The sequence below is a fragment of the Cebus imitator genome, unplaced genomic scaffold (assembly GCF_001604975.1).
Source record: "Cebus imitator isolate Cc_AM_T3 unplaced genomic scaffold, Cebus_imitator-1.0 Scaffold110, whole genome shotgun sequence".
Taxonomy (NCBI): domain Eukaryota; kingdom Metazoa; phylum Chordata; class Mammalia; order Primates; family Cebidae; genus Cebus; species Cebus imitator.
This window is the reverse complement of record NW_016107425.1, coordinates 1989491-2006268: the sequence shown is the minus strand read 5'-3', so window position 1 is coordinate 2006268 and position 16778 is coordinate 1989491. Positions and strand designations below refer to the sequence as shown.

At 42.6% G+C, this 16778-nt stretch overlaps 2 protein-coding genes across 6 annotated transcripts in view; one reads left to right on the top strand and one right to left on the bottom strand.

Moving 5' to 3' along the window:
• The window catches only part of METAP1D (methionyl aminopeptidase type 1D, mitochondrial), a 91442-nt gene extending 77910 nt beyond the window's left edge, over window positions 1-13532 (bottom strand). The window contains exon 1 of one of the 5 annotated variants that reach the window (XM_017538211.2): window positions 13112-13532. In XM_017538211.2, the coding sequence (XP_017393700.2) occupies window positions 13112-13487 (376 nt within the window). In that variant the 5' untranslated portion in view covers window positions 13488-13532. Of the gene's footprint in view, window positions 1-13060 lie in introns of all 5 variants that reach the window. The other 4 variants (XM_017538216.2, XM_037741897.1, XM_017538212.2 and 1 more) reach the window with 4 other exon arrangements.
• The window catches only part of SLC25A12 (solute carrier family 25 member 12), a 229436-nt gene continuing 225874 nt past the window's right edge, over window positions 13217-16778 (top strand). Inside the window, exon 1 of the mRNA XM_017538208.2 lies at window positions 13217-13442. Coding sequence (XP_017393697.1) covers window positions 13425-13442 — 18 coding nt within the window. The 5' untranslated portion in view covers window positions 13217-13424. The remainder of the gene's footprint in view (window positions 13443-16778) is intronic.

Sequence of the window (16778 nt, the reverse complement as noted above, 5' to 3'; positions counted from 1 at the left end):
AAAAAAAAAAAAAAAAGAAGGGACAAAAAACCCTCCACAATTCTCTACAACCACCACCAACTGTCATTTTTCATAAGCTTCTTCTACTGCTAAATTTTGCTCCAGGTCACCATTATCTCTAGCGGCCAAATTCACTGATATTTCCTTAGTCATCCTGCAACTTCATCTAAAGATTTTTCCCTACTAGGTTCTCTCTTCCTGCCGACTCCTCCTTTTCTGCTTTGATGGGCCCTCCCCTTCCTCAGGTCTCCTTTCCAACAAACCACAGGGTCATGATGATTTCTCCTCTGTACTATTTCCTTGGCATCCATGTCTCCCTTTCCATCCCAAAGTCATTACCCTAGAGCCCCTATCTTCTAACTGACTGCAACAGCTTTCCCTCTCCAGTACATCCAGAACACACCAGCCGCAGATTCAAATGGAGACACCATCTCACTTCCTTGCTAAAAACCTTCAGTGGTCTCTGCTGCCTGTTAAGATAAACCCTAAGCTGGCCTTCCTCACCTGTGTTATTACTCATCTCCTATGACTCCCCTACGAAACTCTCAACTCCAGCCAAACTCTCTATTCCCAGACCCTCTTAACATGTCTTGACTTCTATGTCCACATAGTTTTCCCACCATTGCCCTGCCTTCTCCCATTTGCAATGTCCTCCTCAGCCCCTCTGCTGACTGCCTGACCCATCCTTCAAAGCCTAATTCAACTCTTACTTCTTCAGTGAAGTGACCACACTAGTCCCAAATTATCTTTCCTTTCTCTTATTCACAGAGCACTATTATACTGCTCTACATTATGATATGTATGAGGCTTCTTTCTCCAATTAAACTAAGAATGTTTGACTGAGTTCAGAAGTCAAATCCATTGTAAAACTCCAAACCCTATCCCACCCTGCCAGTTCTCTCCGTCCTTCCCACTGTACCTGTTCTTTAACCTGGCTGGGAATTCTCATCTTTGGATCACTCTTTTTTCCCCCAAACTATCAGTCTTTTCTCTTTTGACTTCTACCCTCCAGTTTATTCATTTTACCAATAAGGGATGCAGATACAAATAAAATAGACATGGTCCATGTCCTTATGAAGTTTCCAGCCTAGGCTAGACTCTGTGATTCATTAGTTCAATACCTCTCTTGCCAACCATCTGCCTCTCACTCCCTGGTCCTTCTAGTGCATCCAGCCAATCCAATGATCTACCTCCACTCTTTTACACACCAAGAGTGATGCACATTTGGAGAAAATCACACAGTAGCAATGAATGGAACCACAACAAATACATTCTCTAATTTCACTGGGGTCTCAACTCTGCTGGGCAATCCTTCCACTCAACCCTATCAGTTTCTTCTCCTATTCCCCTACCTCATCATTGCATCTCTAATCTCTGCAAAAATGTACAGAAATAGAAGTCACTAAGGACAAGGAGCTTCTTCAATTTTCTGTCCCTTCTCCCATGTGAAAGACTATCTGCATGAACATCTATCATTTCCTCCAAGCCTAAGGGGACAGAGGGCTGCCTATCTTCACCCCTTCTCACACACGTCTCAGCTTTCCCCTGCAGTTACCCAAATCCTGTATACTCCATGGCCAAAACCAGCTACTTCCAACCTACCTTCCAGCTACCTGCTAGCTCTCACCCTACTTGTCTGTCATGTTAAACCAGCAGGGATCCCAGAAGGCTATACAGGCTCTCACATCTCTCTCTGCCTTTGGAGAAGAGGCCCTCTCTGTCTCTGGATTTCTTCATCTGACCAAGCATGGGACTTGCAAAGACTTGGATTCAGGCCAGTCTTCATGTCCTCTGTGAAGCTGACTCCTCAGTCTTTACTGGATTATCCCACTACACTGCTTACTTGCATCTGTCTGTGCATATATCTTCTTCTGTTGCCATAATGGATTTACATGACTGATTTCCCTAAAGGGATGTAAACTCACGGAAGACAAGAACCATGTATTCCAAGGCCAGTACAGTGTTACCTGCGCATCCCCCACTACCTAGGTTCTTTTTGTATTTCCACAACACTTGGGTCAAACCTCTTCTCTCCTTCCATTAATGTGTGTATTAATGTTTTGTGGTTGGAGAATGTAGTTTATACATTTTTTCTCTCCAGAAAAACTTATTAAGGTTTTAGTGAGATAACATATCAAATTTTAACCTATTTTATGTGTAATTGTAAAAAAAAAACTTTAATCCAAGGTATCAAATTTAATATTAAATCAACTTACTAATTATAACATTCTGAGCCTCAGTAACCTTATTATGTCTACTTAAGCTGTCAAATCCTTAGAAACATGCTAAATTTCCCACTATGTTGTGATTGTATACATTTTTCTTTTTATTCCTAACTGTTCTTGCTTTACGTATTTCAACAGGTTATTTGATTCATAAAGGTTCATTGCTAATAACTTTACTGCATCACCATTCACCACTTTTCTTTCATTCATTCATTCATTCAAAAAAGTCTTTATTGAATGCACATTATGTACCAGGTGTCATTCTAAATGTTTGAAGTACATCAAGAAAAATAACAAACAAAAATCCTTCTTCTTGTGGAACTTACGTTCCAGGAGGGAGAGTGGTAACAGACAATAAGCTTGACAGATAAGTTTACTATACAGAGTGTTAAAAAGCATTGCATGCTATGAACAAGGCCTTACAGGAATAAGGAATTTGGTTTCTACTCTGAGTGAAATAGGTTTTGAGCAAAGGGTGACCTGATCTGACTTACATCTCTAACATCTGGCTGCTGTGTTGCAAATCGAGTGCAGAGGGCAAGGGTGGAAACAGGGAGGCCAGTAGCAAGGTCTGCAGTCATCTAGCCCAGATAGGATAGTGGCTCAAATCAGATGGTGACAGTGGGGGTGACAGAAAATGCTTGAATTCTGGGTGTATCTTAAAGGTAAGTCCAATAGGATTTCTTGACAGACTGAATATAGAGTGAGAGAAAGAAAGGAATTGAGGGTGATTTGATGGTCTATGGTCTGAGAAACCAACAGAACAAACTTATTGAGAATATCTTTGGAGGGAGCAAATTTTGGAGGGAGGAGAGAGATTAGAAGTCCGGTTTTGGAATTTTGGACATGTTAATTTTGAGACGTCTATTAAGACATCGAGTGGAAATGTTCAGTAGGTCGCTGGATGTACGAGTCTAGAATTCAGGAGGAAGGTCTCGGCTGGGGTATATATACAGGAGTCAATAGTTTAATGTTTGTTGTTGAGAGTCACAAGACTGATGAGATCATCAAGCAGACAGTGAATGTAGATACAGAAAAGTCCATGAACTTCTTTGTTCTGTTTGATGCTTTTTGTCCTAAATTCTATTCTGCCCAGTATTAACATTGCTCCCTGGCTTTTCTCAATGGACACTTCTCTGTGGGCAAATCTGACCCTGGGTTAACCTTTTAGCTCAGTTCTCCTGGAAACCTGGTAAAATGGGAATGTCAGCTGTGATATGAAACAATATCACTCATAACAAAAACGACTCCTGATTGGTAAGCTTCATCTAGACCATGAATAAATAATAACCATCTGGTAACAAACCACACTTCGTTGTGTGTGGTAACTCCAGATTTTGAGGAGACATTTTGTTCCTGCCTACAGGTACTCCCTATAAGTGGTTCTTTTGAATTTTCACTGAGAAATAATTGTTACTAGCTATTAGAGATTATAGACTGCTCCAGTTTCTGTTGCTGTGTAACAATTTACCCCAAATTTAGGAGTGTTAAGAAAATCTAACCATTGTATTATGCTCATTGATTACATGGATCAAAAACTCAGAAATGAGTGTCTAAGGCTACATGAAGTCTGAGGCTTCAGTCAAGTCTTGAAGGCTGGGGGTAACTCAATGGCTGGGGGCTGGAACCATGTGAAGGCTCATTCACTCATGTGTCTGCTGCCTGGGATGGGAGGAGTCAAAACCCAGGACTACTGACTGGCGTACTTTCACGTGGCCTCTGCAAGCAGCTTGGCTTTCTCAAGGCATGGCAGTCCCAGGGTACTTGGGTCTTTCACAAGGCAGCTCAAGCTCTGAGCAGAAAGGTTCCCGTGAACAAGGCAGAAGCTGTACCCCGCTTTACGACAGCCTCGAATGTCCTATAGCATCACCTCCCCATACTCTTTTGGTTGAAGCTGTCACAGGACAGTCTAGATTTGAGGGAAAGAGACAAAGATTCCACCGCTTGATGGGAGAAGTATCGAAAAGAATTTTGAGGCCAGGCGCAGTGGCTCACACCTGTAATCCCAGCACTTTGGGAGGCCAAGGTGGGCGGATCACCTGAAGTCAAGAGTTCAAGACCAGCCTGGCTAACATGGTGAAACCTGGTCTCTACTTTGTTGTTGTTGTTGTTGTTGAGACAGAGTCTCTCTGTGTTGCCCAGACTGGAGTGCAGTGGCACAATCTTGGCTCACTGCAACCCACCTCCCGGGTTCAAGCAATTCTCCTGCCTTAGCCTCTGGACTACAGGCACATGCCAGCACACTTGGCTAGTTTTTGTATTTTTAGTAGAGATGGAGTTTCACCCTGTTGGCCAGGGTGGTCTCAAACTTAATGACCTCGTGATCCACCTGCCTTAGCCTCCCAAAGTGCTGGGCTCACAGGCATGAGCCACCACGCCCAGCCTCCATCTCTATTAAAAAGACAAAAATTAGCCGGGCATGGTGGCACGCATCTGTAATCCCAGCTACATGGGCGACTGAGGCAGGAGAGGTGGAGGTTGCAGTGGGCCAAGATCACACCACTGCACTCCAGCCTGGGCAACAGGGCGAGACTCTGCCTCAAAAAAAGAAAAAGAATTCTGATACTCAAAGAGAGAGTACAGATACAAAAATATATGCAAAATTTTGCATGTATGGGTCTATGTCTCCTCCCTTGAATCTGATGGGCTACCTTGTGATTGCTTCAACCAACAGAGTACAGACACAGGTGCAAAAGAGGCATATCTGCTAAAGGGAAAAAGACATTTCTTATGCTAGGTGTTTTCACTTAGTTAACTTTTTCTAAAACACACTTCATTTTTTTAGAGCAGTTTTAAGTTTATGGCAAAGTAGAGTGGAAATTTAAGTTACTTTTAAAATTCATGTGATGATAATTTGTAGGGAAAAGATTCAAAACCAGAACTTGACTAGTTACCTTACCTTCCTATACATAATCACTCTTTGGATGTTAAGAATCATAGTTCTATTTATCCTAAGCACAAGGTCTGATATTTCACTATATGCAGAAATGAGCATCTTGTTATAATGCGAATGCCTAATACCTTGAGACCCAATTTGCAAGAAGCTCAGGAGGATGTTCAATCCTCTCTTACCCTACAATCTTCTACTCTAACATTAAGGTATAGTAAGAATTTCTTAAATTCCATATTTTAGAAATGCTACTTCTGTCAATAGCTCTTCTATCTTGAATCTTGCAATCCTGCCTCACAATTTCAACACTGTGTGATCATGTCATATACTTTCACAAAATTAAAGTAGATATACAATTAAAAATAAGCCCATATAAATAGGACACAATGGCTCACGTCTGTAATCCCAGTACTTTGGGAGGCTGAGGTGGGCAGATCACCTGAGGTCACGGGTTTGAGACGAGGCTGACCAACATGGAGAAATGCCATCTCTACTAAAAATACAAAATTAGCCAGGTGTGGTGGTCCATGCCTGTAAGCCCAGCTACTTGGGAGACTGAGGCAGGAGAATCACTTGAACCCAGGAGGCAGAAGTTGCGGTGAGCCAAGATTGTGCTATTGCACTCCAGTCTGGGCAACAAGAGCAAAACTCTATCTCAAACAATAAATAAATAAAAATAAGTAAATAAACCCATATTTTTAAAAAATTAACCCATATAATGACTCTAAACAAAAATTCATTGATCACTTTCAGAGGATAAACCTGTTACGGTAGTTGCCTCTTAGATAAGAGTTTCAGTTATCCAAGGTCAATCAAGGTCTGAAAATATTAAATAGAAAATTCCAGAAATAATTCGCAAGTTTTTAAATTGCACACCTTTCTGCACAGCATGATGAAATCTCACACTGGCCCACTCCATTCTGCTCAGGACATAAATCCTCCCTTTTTCAGTAGGTCCACGCCCTGTACACTACACACCCGTTAGTCATCTACATCCTCTGCTCCTGACATCCAACAGTTGACACTGTCAAGGCTCAGTGATCCAGGATCACCTGAAGCAGATGATTCTCCTTCAACAGATGATTCTCCTTCAGACATGTAGTCTAAAATCACATCACAATGCCTTCTCATTCAGCTCACTTCATGTCATCAGGTAAGCATTTTGTCATCTCACATCATCAGAAAAAAAAAGGGTGAGCACAGTGCAAAAAGATATTTTGAGAGACCACATTCACCTTTTATTATAGTCTAGTGTTAAAATTGTTCCATTTTTAGTGATTGTTGTTAATTTCATACTGTGCCTAATTTATTAACTACAGATATGTGTGTATAGGAAAAAGCATAGTACAGCACAGTGCAGGGTTCAGTACCATCTGCGGCTTCAGACATCATTGGGGTCTTAGAACATATCGCCATTGGATAAGGGGAGGACTATGGTATTTTTAAAACTGGTAAAGAGAACAAACCATTTAACTTCCTTGCTAGGACAGGGCCTGTCAGGGTAATGGAATACTTGATGAGAAAGTTTCTCTTTGTAGATGGTTTCTAGCTGATAAAGAAGTAATTTAATTAAAATATTGTCATTTTGTAAACTCCTAATGAGCCAGGTAATGACTGCCAATGGCCACTAATGTCTCCAACAGCAACACTCTATGAAGTACTTGTAACAAAAAATGTCTAACTTAAGTCAGGCCTTCAATCTAATTACCATTTTAGAGAGGAACATCTTCAACAAGTCCTGTGGAATATAATACAATCAGCAAAATCTAGAAAATGCAGCTTCACACGACCAACAGACTAACCAGTTGCTTCAACAAATAATTTTCAAAAAAAAAAGGGGAAAGTAAACCTATAGATTTTTAAAAAATAATAATATCCAGCCAGGCACGGTGGCTCACTTCTGTAAGCCCAGCACTTTGGGAGACTGAGGTGGGCAGATCGCTTGAGGTCACGAGTTGGAGACCAGCCTAGTCAACATGGTCAAACTCTGGGTCTACTAAAAATACAAAAACTATCTGGGCATGGTGGCACATGCCTGTAATTCCAGCTACACAGGAGGCTGAGGCAGGAGAATTGCTTGAACCGGGAGGAGGAGGTTGCAGTGAGCTGAGAATGTGCCACTGTGCTTCAGCCTGGGTGACAGAGTGAGACTCCATTAAAAAAAAAATTAATATTCTTTTCTGTCCATGTCAGCATAACTGGTATGTTTTGTCTGTCTTAAGCAACTAGACAAAATGTGTGAAGCAACTATATCTAATATCTTGGATATTAGGCAGTGCAAACTGATGAATCTTAAAAGAAAATAATACAACACATGAGCCCACAATGGCCTCAGCCAACCCCTACAACTAATGGCAAAGCACAAATAGATTCATCCTAACAGAGAATAAAAACCAAGCCTGGCAGAATCAAACACATTTAACAAACTGCCTGTCAGTTATTTAAAATATATGTTAAAGAAAAACGACATAATCTCCACCAAGATATTATCTGTCATGTCACTTATAAAATTAAATATCATATGATTAGCCAGAAATGGTGGTGTGTGCCTATAGTTCCAGATACTTGGAAGGGTGAGGCAAGAGGATCGCTTGAGCCTAGGAGTTTTAGGTTGCAGTGAGCTATGATTGTGCCACTGTATTCCAGCCTGGGTGATAGAACAAGGCCCTTCTTTAAAAAAATTAAAATAAAATAAAATAAAATTTAAAAATTACATGACATGTGAAGAAGCAGGAAAATGTAATACACACACACACACACACACACACACACATACACACACACACAAAAGCAGTCAATAAAACAGAAACGGATTCTGAGGTGACCCAATAATAGAATTAACAGACTTTTAAAAAGCTATTATAAATATGTGTGTTCAAGTACTTAAAGGAAAAAATGAACATAATGAATGAACAGGTGGGAAATCTCCACAGAGAAATGGAAATTATAATGCAAATTCTAGAACTGATATGTACAACCTAAGAAGAAAAAAAAAAGGCTCCCTATCTTTTAGAGATACATAGTGAAAAATCTACAGATGAAATATGTCTGGAATATGCTTCAAAAAATCCAGCTGTGGGAAAGCAAAGTGGCTGGGCATATAGATGAACAACAGTGGCCATAGGTTGATGACTACTGTAACTAGATGATGGCTATGTGGGAGTTCATTGTACGGTTCTCTCTACTTTTGCATTATGTTAACAGTCTCCATACTGAAAAGCTAAAAAAGAAAATTCAATCTTCACAAGAACAAGTGGTTTCAGTTATAAGACAAGATGTTGTTCAAATGAAGCTCTGCATACATACTCCTCCCATCTTTGCCAAGTTCCCTAAGACAGGTAGCATCCCCACTGATTTTTATGGATTTCTAATGCTTGAGTAAAGTGGGCATTTCATAGAAACTGTAAATATCTAGGTGTATGTCATATTATCTCTGTGTGTATACATGTTATACACGTAGACACACATACACACACACACACAGAGAAATACTGATATTTTATTTACAAAATGTGAATATTGTAGGCACGGTGGCTCACACCTGCAATTCCAGCACTTTGGGAGGCTGAGGCAGGTGGATCACAAGGTCAGGAGTTCAAGACCAGCCTGACCAACACAGTAAAACCCCATCTCTACTAAAAATACAAAAACTAGCCAGGCATTGTGGCACGTGCCTGTAATCCCAGCTACTCAGGAGGCTAAGGCAGGAGAATTGCTTTAACCTGGGAGGCAGAGGTTGCAGTAAGCCAAGATTGTGCCACTGCACTCCAGCCTGGGCAACAGAATGAGGCTCCGTAAAAAAAAAAAAAAAAAAAAAAAAAAATGTGAATATCTTATATTGTCCTATAACTTGCTTTTCCCAAATAACGTATTTTGTGGACATTATTCCATATCAACAAATACAGGTCAACATCATTCTTTTTAATGACTACAAAGCATTCATCATTGAGGGTCTACTTGTCCTGTAGTATGCATTGAAATTTCAAAATTTTAATGGGAGATGGGAACTATTTGTAATACAGAAAGCTGTTTCACATCAACCAACGAGTAGATAAATTAAATGTGGTATACATTGTGGCTCATGCCTATAATCGCAGCACTTCGGGAGGCCGAGGTGGGTGGATCATTTGAGGTTGGGAGTTCAAGACCAGCCTGGCCAATACAAAAATTAGCCGGGCGTGGTGGTGGGTGCCTGTGGTCCTGGCTACTCAGGAGGTTGAGGCAGGAGAATAGCTTGAACCTGGGAGGTAGAGGCTGTAGTGAGCCGAGATTATGCCACTGCATTCCAGCCTGAGTGACAGAGAGAGACTCTGTCTCAAAAAAAATAAAAATAAAAATAAAAATAAAAAATATATATATATACATATATATATATAGTACACAGACACCATGGAGTACTACTCAGCCATAGAAAGGAACAAAATAATGTCTTTTGCAGCAACTTGAATCAAGTTTGACAGAGCCAGACTCCATCTCAAAAAAAGAAAAAGAAGAAAATATACCCTAACTCGCTGTATTAGTCTGTTCTCACAACAATATGAAGAAATACCTGAGAATGTGTAATTTATAAAGAAAAGAGGTTAATTGACTCACAGTTCCGCATGGCTAGGGAGGCCTCAGGAAACGTACAATCATGGCAGAAGGCACCTCTTCACAGGTTGGCAGGAGAGAGAATGAGTGCAAGCAGGAGAAAATGCCAGATGCTTATAAAACCATCAGATCAGCCAGGCGCAGTGGCTCATGCCTGTAATCCCAGAACTTTGGGAGGCTGAGGCGGGTGGATCACAAGGTCAGGAGACTGAGACCATTCTGGCCAACACAATTATACCCTGCCACTACTAAAACACAAAGACTAGCCAGGCATGGTGGTGCACACCTGTACTCCCAGCTATTCAGGAGGCTGAGGCAGGGGAATCGCTTGAACCCGGGAGATGGAGGTTGCAGTGAGCCGAGATCAAGCCACTGCATGCCAGCCTGGCGACAGAGCAAGACTCTGTCTCAAAAAACAAAACAAAACAAAACCCCTCAGATCTTGTTGAGACTCATTCATTATCACAAGAACAGCATGGGGGAAACCACCCCCAAGACACAATTATCTCTACCTGATCCCACCCTTGACGGGATTATAACAATTCTAGGTGAGATTTAGGTGGGAACACAGAGCCAAATCATATCGCTTGCCTTCCTCATTCCTTCCCATGCTCACTGGAATTTTGCTTAGTGGCCTGAGCTAGACCAGGGATTCTAGTGAAGCGAGGGCTGGGAGTGACAGACTGAGAGAGGAGACAGTTCCTGGGGCCCCAGGGATTCTGTACTCTGAATAACAGATTTCCTGCCAGTGCTAATTCTTGGGAGTATTTTAGTCCCTTAAAGGCCCTTGTTATCTTCTCTCTTGGTTTCAAGAGGCTGATCTGTCTTTTCCTCTTTCCAATGTCACTACTCATAGTTTCTACTCATCCCTCCCTAGACCATGATGGAGAACAAGTCTTAACAGCTAACAGCCTCTCAATTCAGTATACTTTTTTTTTTTTTGAGACGGAGTTTCGTTCTTGTTACCAAGGTTGGAGTGCAATGACGCAATCTCAGCTCACCGCAACCTCCGCCTCCTGGGTTCAAGCAATTCTCCTGCCTCAGCCTCCCGAGTAGCTGGGACTACAGGCATGCACCACCGTGCCCAACTAATTTTTGTATTTTTAGTAGAGACGGGGTTTCACCATATTGACCAGGATGGTCTCGATCTCTTGACCTCGTGATCCACCCACCTCCGCCTCCCAAGGTGCTGGGATTACAAGCAAGTGCCACTACACCCAGCTAATTTTTGTATTTTTGTAGAGAGACAAGGTTTCACGATGTTGGCCAGGCTGGTCTTGAACTCCTGGCCTCAAGTGATCCACCTGGCCTCAAGTGATTACCCAGCCTCCCAAAGTGCTGGGTAATATTACAGGCATTAGCCACCTTGCCAGGCCTGGAGCCCAGATCTTAAGAGATGTAAACTGGCTCTCTTTTCACAAAGCTACACTCTCATGCTGATCTCTATTCCTCCATGCAACCAGTCCAAAATGCTCCCTACATCAGCTTCCCCATACACCTCTCCCCTCAAATCTTCCTGTGGCTCCTTTCTCATCTCCACTAAACCTGAAATACTGAAGCCTATTAGATTATCAAGCTTCTTCCTCTCTAAAAATATCTTCCTCTTCACTTATTATTATTTTTTTTTTCTAAGACAAAGTCTCACTCATCACCCAGGCTGTTGTGCAGTGACAAGATCTCGGCTCACTGCAATCTCTGCCTCCCAGGTTCGGGCGATTCTTCTACCTCAGTCTCCCGAGTAGCTGAGATTACAGGTATGTGCCACCACCCCCAGCTAATTTTATATTTTAGTTGAGACAGGGTTTTACCATGTTGGCTAGGCTGGTCTCAAACTCCTGACCTCAAATGATCCACCCCTCTTGTCCTCCCAAAGTGCTGGGATTACAGGTGTGAGCCACTGTGCCTGGTCCCACTTCACTTCTTACACTCATCCTGTACTGTCTCGGCTGAACTTTACACACTGATTTCTATGGAGTGACCATGTCATGCAGTACAGAGGAATAAGTCTACCAAAAAAAATGGCTGGGTGCCTCAGCTCACCCCTGTAATCCCAGCACTTTGGGAGGCCAAGGTGGGCAGATCACGAGGTCAGGAGATCGACACCATCCTGGCCAACATGATGAAACCCCGTCTCTACTACAGGCGCATGGTGGCACCCGCCTGTAGTTCCAGCTACTCAGGAGGCTGAGACAGGGGAATCGCTTGAACCCAGGCGTCCGAGGATGCCTTGAGCCGAGATCGTGCCACTGCACTACAGCCTGGGTCATACAGCAAGACTCTGTCTCAAAAAAATAAAATAAAAATTAGAGTCATGTTCAAATGAACATTCTGCCTCTTACCATTTGTGTGACCTTAGTCATATTACTTAACCTCTCTAGCCTCATTTTTCCCTTCTGCAAAGAGAAAATAATTCCTAACTCATTGAATTTTTGTTTTTGAGACAGGGTCTCACTCTATGGCCAAGTCTGGAGTGCACTGGTATGATCATGGCTCACTGCAGCCTCTTGATTCAAGTGATCCTCCCACCTCAAACCCCAGAATAGCTGAGACTACAGGCATGTGCCACCACACTCACCTAATTTTTAAATTTTTCTTTTGTACAGAGAGTGTCTCACTCGCTGAGTTTTAAAAGGAATCCAGTATATGTAAGGCGCCTAACACAGTATCGTGTACTTAAAAAGCACTTAATAAACAGTAGCTATGAAAATATTTACCTCACAAAACTATTCCTACATGCCTGACACTTAAGTAGCTCCTCAAAATATGCTAGTTTTCCTCTTCTTCCGTCCTTGAAAGAACTTCCTGGTTCTTTCCAACAAAGATTCACAATCTAGTTCAAATCCAACAAAGATTTCCCCCACTCTGCTGCAACGGTATTTGTATATTTACTAAAATCTCAACAGTCACGCAGGATAAAACCTATTTAGAACTACCCAAGCATTCTTTCTTCTCTTCTTAAGTCACTGGAAGAAAACAATCACATTTTGCAAGCCCCCAAAAGACATGCCAACATAAAAAGCTCGAGGGAAGGAAACAGATGTCCAGATGCATTTCAGAGTTATCATAGGTTTCCTTGCTCGGCATAAAGAATAAATGTATGTTACACTAATGATACAACCGAAGTTGGGGAAGAAAACTTCAGACAATGGCCCGTAAATTTCAAGGAGTAATTGCGAATAGATGCCACGTGGTGACGTGGTCTAGGCCGGTGATCAGTGAACAAATTTTTGCGTGTGTTCCTGCGGTGTGTGTGGCATCGAGTGTGCCTGCGTGTGTCCGTAAAGACTGAAAGTACAATCGTGTGCGCCAAGAAGTCTGAGCGCGGGTGTGTATCTCTTTGGACCCAGCTGCGTACCGAGTGAGCGACCGTGCGAACCCTCAACCGGGCTGTCTTCCACGCGCTTACCTCTGCGGACGAGCAAGTGGACGCCGGTAGGCGCCGCCATGTTAGCGCCGGTCACGTGGCCGCTAGCACTCGCTCGCTGCCCCGCCCGCTGGAGCCGGCCAGTCGCAGCCTTGGCGATGCCCTGAGGCGCCGAAGCCTCCCGAGGGGAGCGCGCGTGCGCGCCGGGGGCTGACTGCGGGAGCCCTGGCGGGGAAGCTGCCGGGGCACCCGGGCAAGCAGCGGAACCCGCGGCCGGCCGAGCCCGCTCCGGCCGCGAGAGGCGGGCTCCAGCCGCGGCTCGCGCCCTCGCTCTGAGCCCCCGCGCCCAGGTGGGATGGAAGAAGCCTGTCAGGTAAGCGTGGCATCCAATATTTATAGCATCAACATTTTGGTGCATGGAAACGTGAAGTTGGGCGGAAAAAATAAAGCACAATCTAGTGTTCAACATAGCACTTTGCATCGTCTGCCACTCTGTTGCAAATTATTCCCCTGGATTCAATTGAAAGGTAAAATTTGGTTCAAAGTCACAGCTTCCCTTTTGCTGTCCCAGAATCTACATTACTCAGCAGAGACTCCAGACAACACAGGATCTGTGTGCCGCTGCAGAATCTATTCTAGGTACCCCGGTGGGTATGTTCAGGAGACTTCTCTTTTCCCAAGGACGCCTCCTGCTTGGCAGTATTAACTGGAGTCTTAATCCTAAATTTGGAGTTTAAGTATAAAAGGATGACGCCTGCCAATTGCATTGCCAAGAAATGAAGCCTACAGAAGGCCAATTATGACTCAAATGAGGGAGCTGATGTATGCCTGTTGATGACGGCGCCCGTTTTTGCCAAATTCACTGTCTGTCTTACCTGTGTTCTGGGGTAGACCCAATGCTGTCATGGACCAAGTGTTATTCATCCTAGTAGCCTCCGTGCCCAGCACAGAACCCGATACCCAAGGAATGTCAGGTGAAGGAATTGAACTCTGCACGAAACCAGTCAAACTGAGAATGTAACTAACGGTTTCCAGACTTTAAATGCAGTAAAGATTGATAAGGATTCTCGGTGAATGTGTGTGATGTCTTCTAATTAAATTTAAGCACTACACACTCAGTGAATAATCTAGACAATTCAGAACAATTCAGAAATGAGTTCAGGAAAAAGTGCAAGCCCCTTCCTCGCCCTTTCTACACATCACAGTCCCACTCTCCAGTTCACCACGTGTGCTCAGTCCAGATCTTTGCCTTTTACACACAGGCAAATGTGTATTTTAAATAGAATGATATACTTGCTATTACAACTTGCTTTTTCCGTTCCACTCGTCATAGACATCAAATCTTAGCTTACTTAGTTCAAACTTACTCTTTTTAATGAGTATATAATCTTGATATTTTTACTTTTAAAGAGAGTGAATGTTGGCATTTCGTTAGAGGACACATGCTGTAATTCTTGGAGACCTGGTTTTGGATGCTTTTGGGTCACCTTGAAAGATAAAGAGAAATAATGCTTTCCATCAAGGTAAATAAGATGTACAAGGGTGAGAATAAAATGTACTCCTACGGGTTACTTCAAGCCCTACCTTTTATAAACAGTTCAATTCCAGGGAGAGCATTTTTGAATGTGTTAAATCTGTCCTCTGTATAACTGAAGCCAACAATCTGAGTGCAGCAAAGGCACCTGAGAGTTAGCCGACCACAGAGTCTCAAGAAGCATGAAAAAAAAAAAAAAAAAAAAAAAAAAAAAAAAAATCTAGACATCCCTAGCAAAATTCTGTAAGGCATCAAGCTCAGTTTCAAACACATCTGAAATAGAACACATGTTCATGTGATTTAACTCAGCCAGCCCTTGGAAAATAAATGAATGTTTTATTCTCCTACAACTAGAAGGAAAAGAAAACACTATGAGGACCCAGGTGGCACCAGCAGTAGTGGAAACCAGTGAAGAAATCCTCGATAAGTTGAGCATTGAGTGTAGACATCTGGGATGAGCTAGAAACGAAGCAAATATGAACTTGCACAGGTGATAGCTCATCCACTGACCCTTGATCTGGCTTCTCTCATACATATCCTTCTCACAGTAGAAGGGTTAAAAGCTGCCAGCACATGTCCACCAAAATCAACAATTTATGGGATATAGGCTGGGTGTTGTGGCTCATGCCTGTAATCCCAGCAGTTTGGGAGGTGGGGGCAGGCAGATCACTTGAGGCCAGGAGTTTGAGACCAACTTGGTAACATGGTGAAACCAGTCTCTACTAAAAGTACAAAAATTAGCCAGGAATGGAGACACACGCCCGTAATCCTGGCTACTCAGAGGCTGAGGCAGGATAATTGCTTGAATCTGGGAGGTAGAGTTTGAAGTGAGCTGAGATCCCATCACTGCACTCCAGCCTGGGCCACAGAGGAAGACTCTCTCAAAAAAAAAGTATATATATGGGATATATCCCTAGTGACCAACAACATAAAGGGCTAGACCACTGATAGCTAGGATTGCTTGCAATTTTAAAATTCTGTGATCTTGAGCATTAGAGTGCTTTTATTTCTAAATAAAGTAACCACTACTGAGTCACTTCTCTACTCCATTTCTGTACATGCTTCTATCTGTGAAATGAAGGTTAATTATATTATGGCACTTCACTGATTTGAATTCTCACCATTAGTCAGATTTTGTTCTTGGGATTCTTGAATTTAAAAAATGGAATAATTTGGCTGAGAGCAGTGGCTCACACGTGTAATTTCAACACTTTGGGAAGCCAAGGCAGGAGGATTGCTTGAGCCCAGGGGTTGGAGGCCCACCTGGACAACATAGTGAGACCCCGTCTCTACAAAAAATTTTAAAACCAGCTAGATAATGGTGGCACATGCCTATACTTCCAGCTACTTGGAAGGCTGAGACAGGAGGATCGTTTGAGCCCAGGAGTTTGAGGTTGGAGTGAGCTGTGATTGTGCCACTACACTGTAGCCTAGGCAACAAACCAAAACTGTCTCAAAAAAAAAAAAAAAAAGTTGACTAACTTTTCAAAACCGGGGTTCAAGAAATAAAGGATAATTTAATACCTTCAGTTTATGTCCAAAAATTCATTCTTGAATGTTGTGATTATTATTTTATAGGTCTTTACTTTGATTTTGAAAAGATCATATCTCATTTGCATCTTTTAAAATATTTTTATTTATAAAAGACATAAATTCTGATATGCATATTCTTGAAAAGTCAACTTTTCTTTCCTCCTTCTTCACTTAATGATATTACAGACTTATACTGTGGGCCCGGTGGCGCATGCCTGTAGCCCCAGCTACTCGGGAACCTGAGGTGGGAGGATCACTTGAGTCCAGGAGTTCTGGGCTGTAGTAGGCTATGCCAATCTGGTGTCCGCACTAAGTTTGGCATCAATATGGTGACCTCCCAGGAGCGGGGAACCACCAGGTTGCCTAAGGAGGGGTGAAGCGGCCCAGGTCGGAAACGGAGCAGGTCAAAACTCCCGGGCTGATCAGTAGAGGGATCACGCCTGTGAATAACCACTGCACTCCAGCCTGGGCAACATAGCGAGACCCAGTCTCAAAAAAAGAAAAAGAAAATAGACTTATACCATGAGTTTTTCTAAAGTTGTATATAGTTTGTAGTAAAATTTAAATTATGCAGGTTCTGTAATGTATGTATTGAGTTTTTAATTGAATATTTGCTTTTTTTTTTTTTTTCTTTGAGACGGA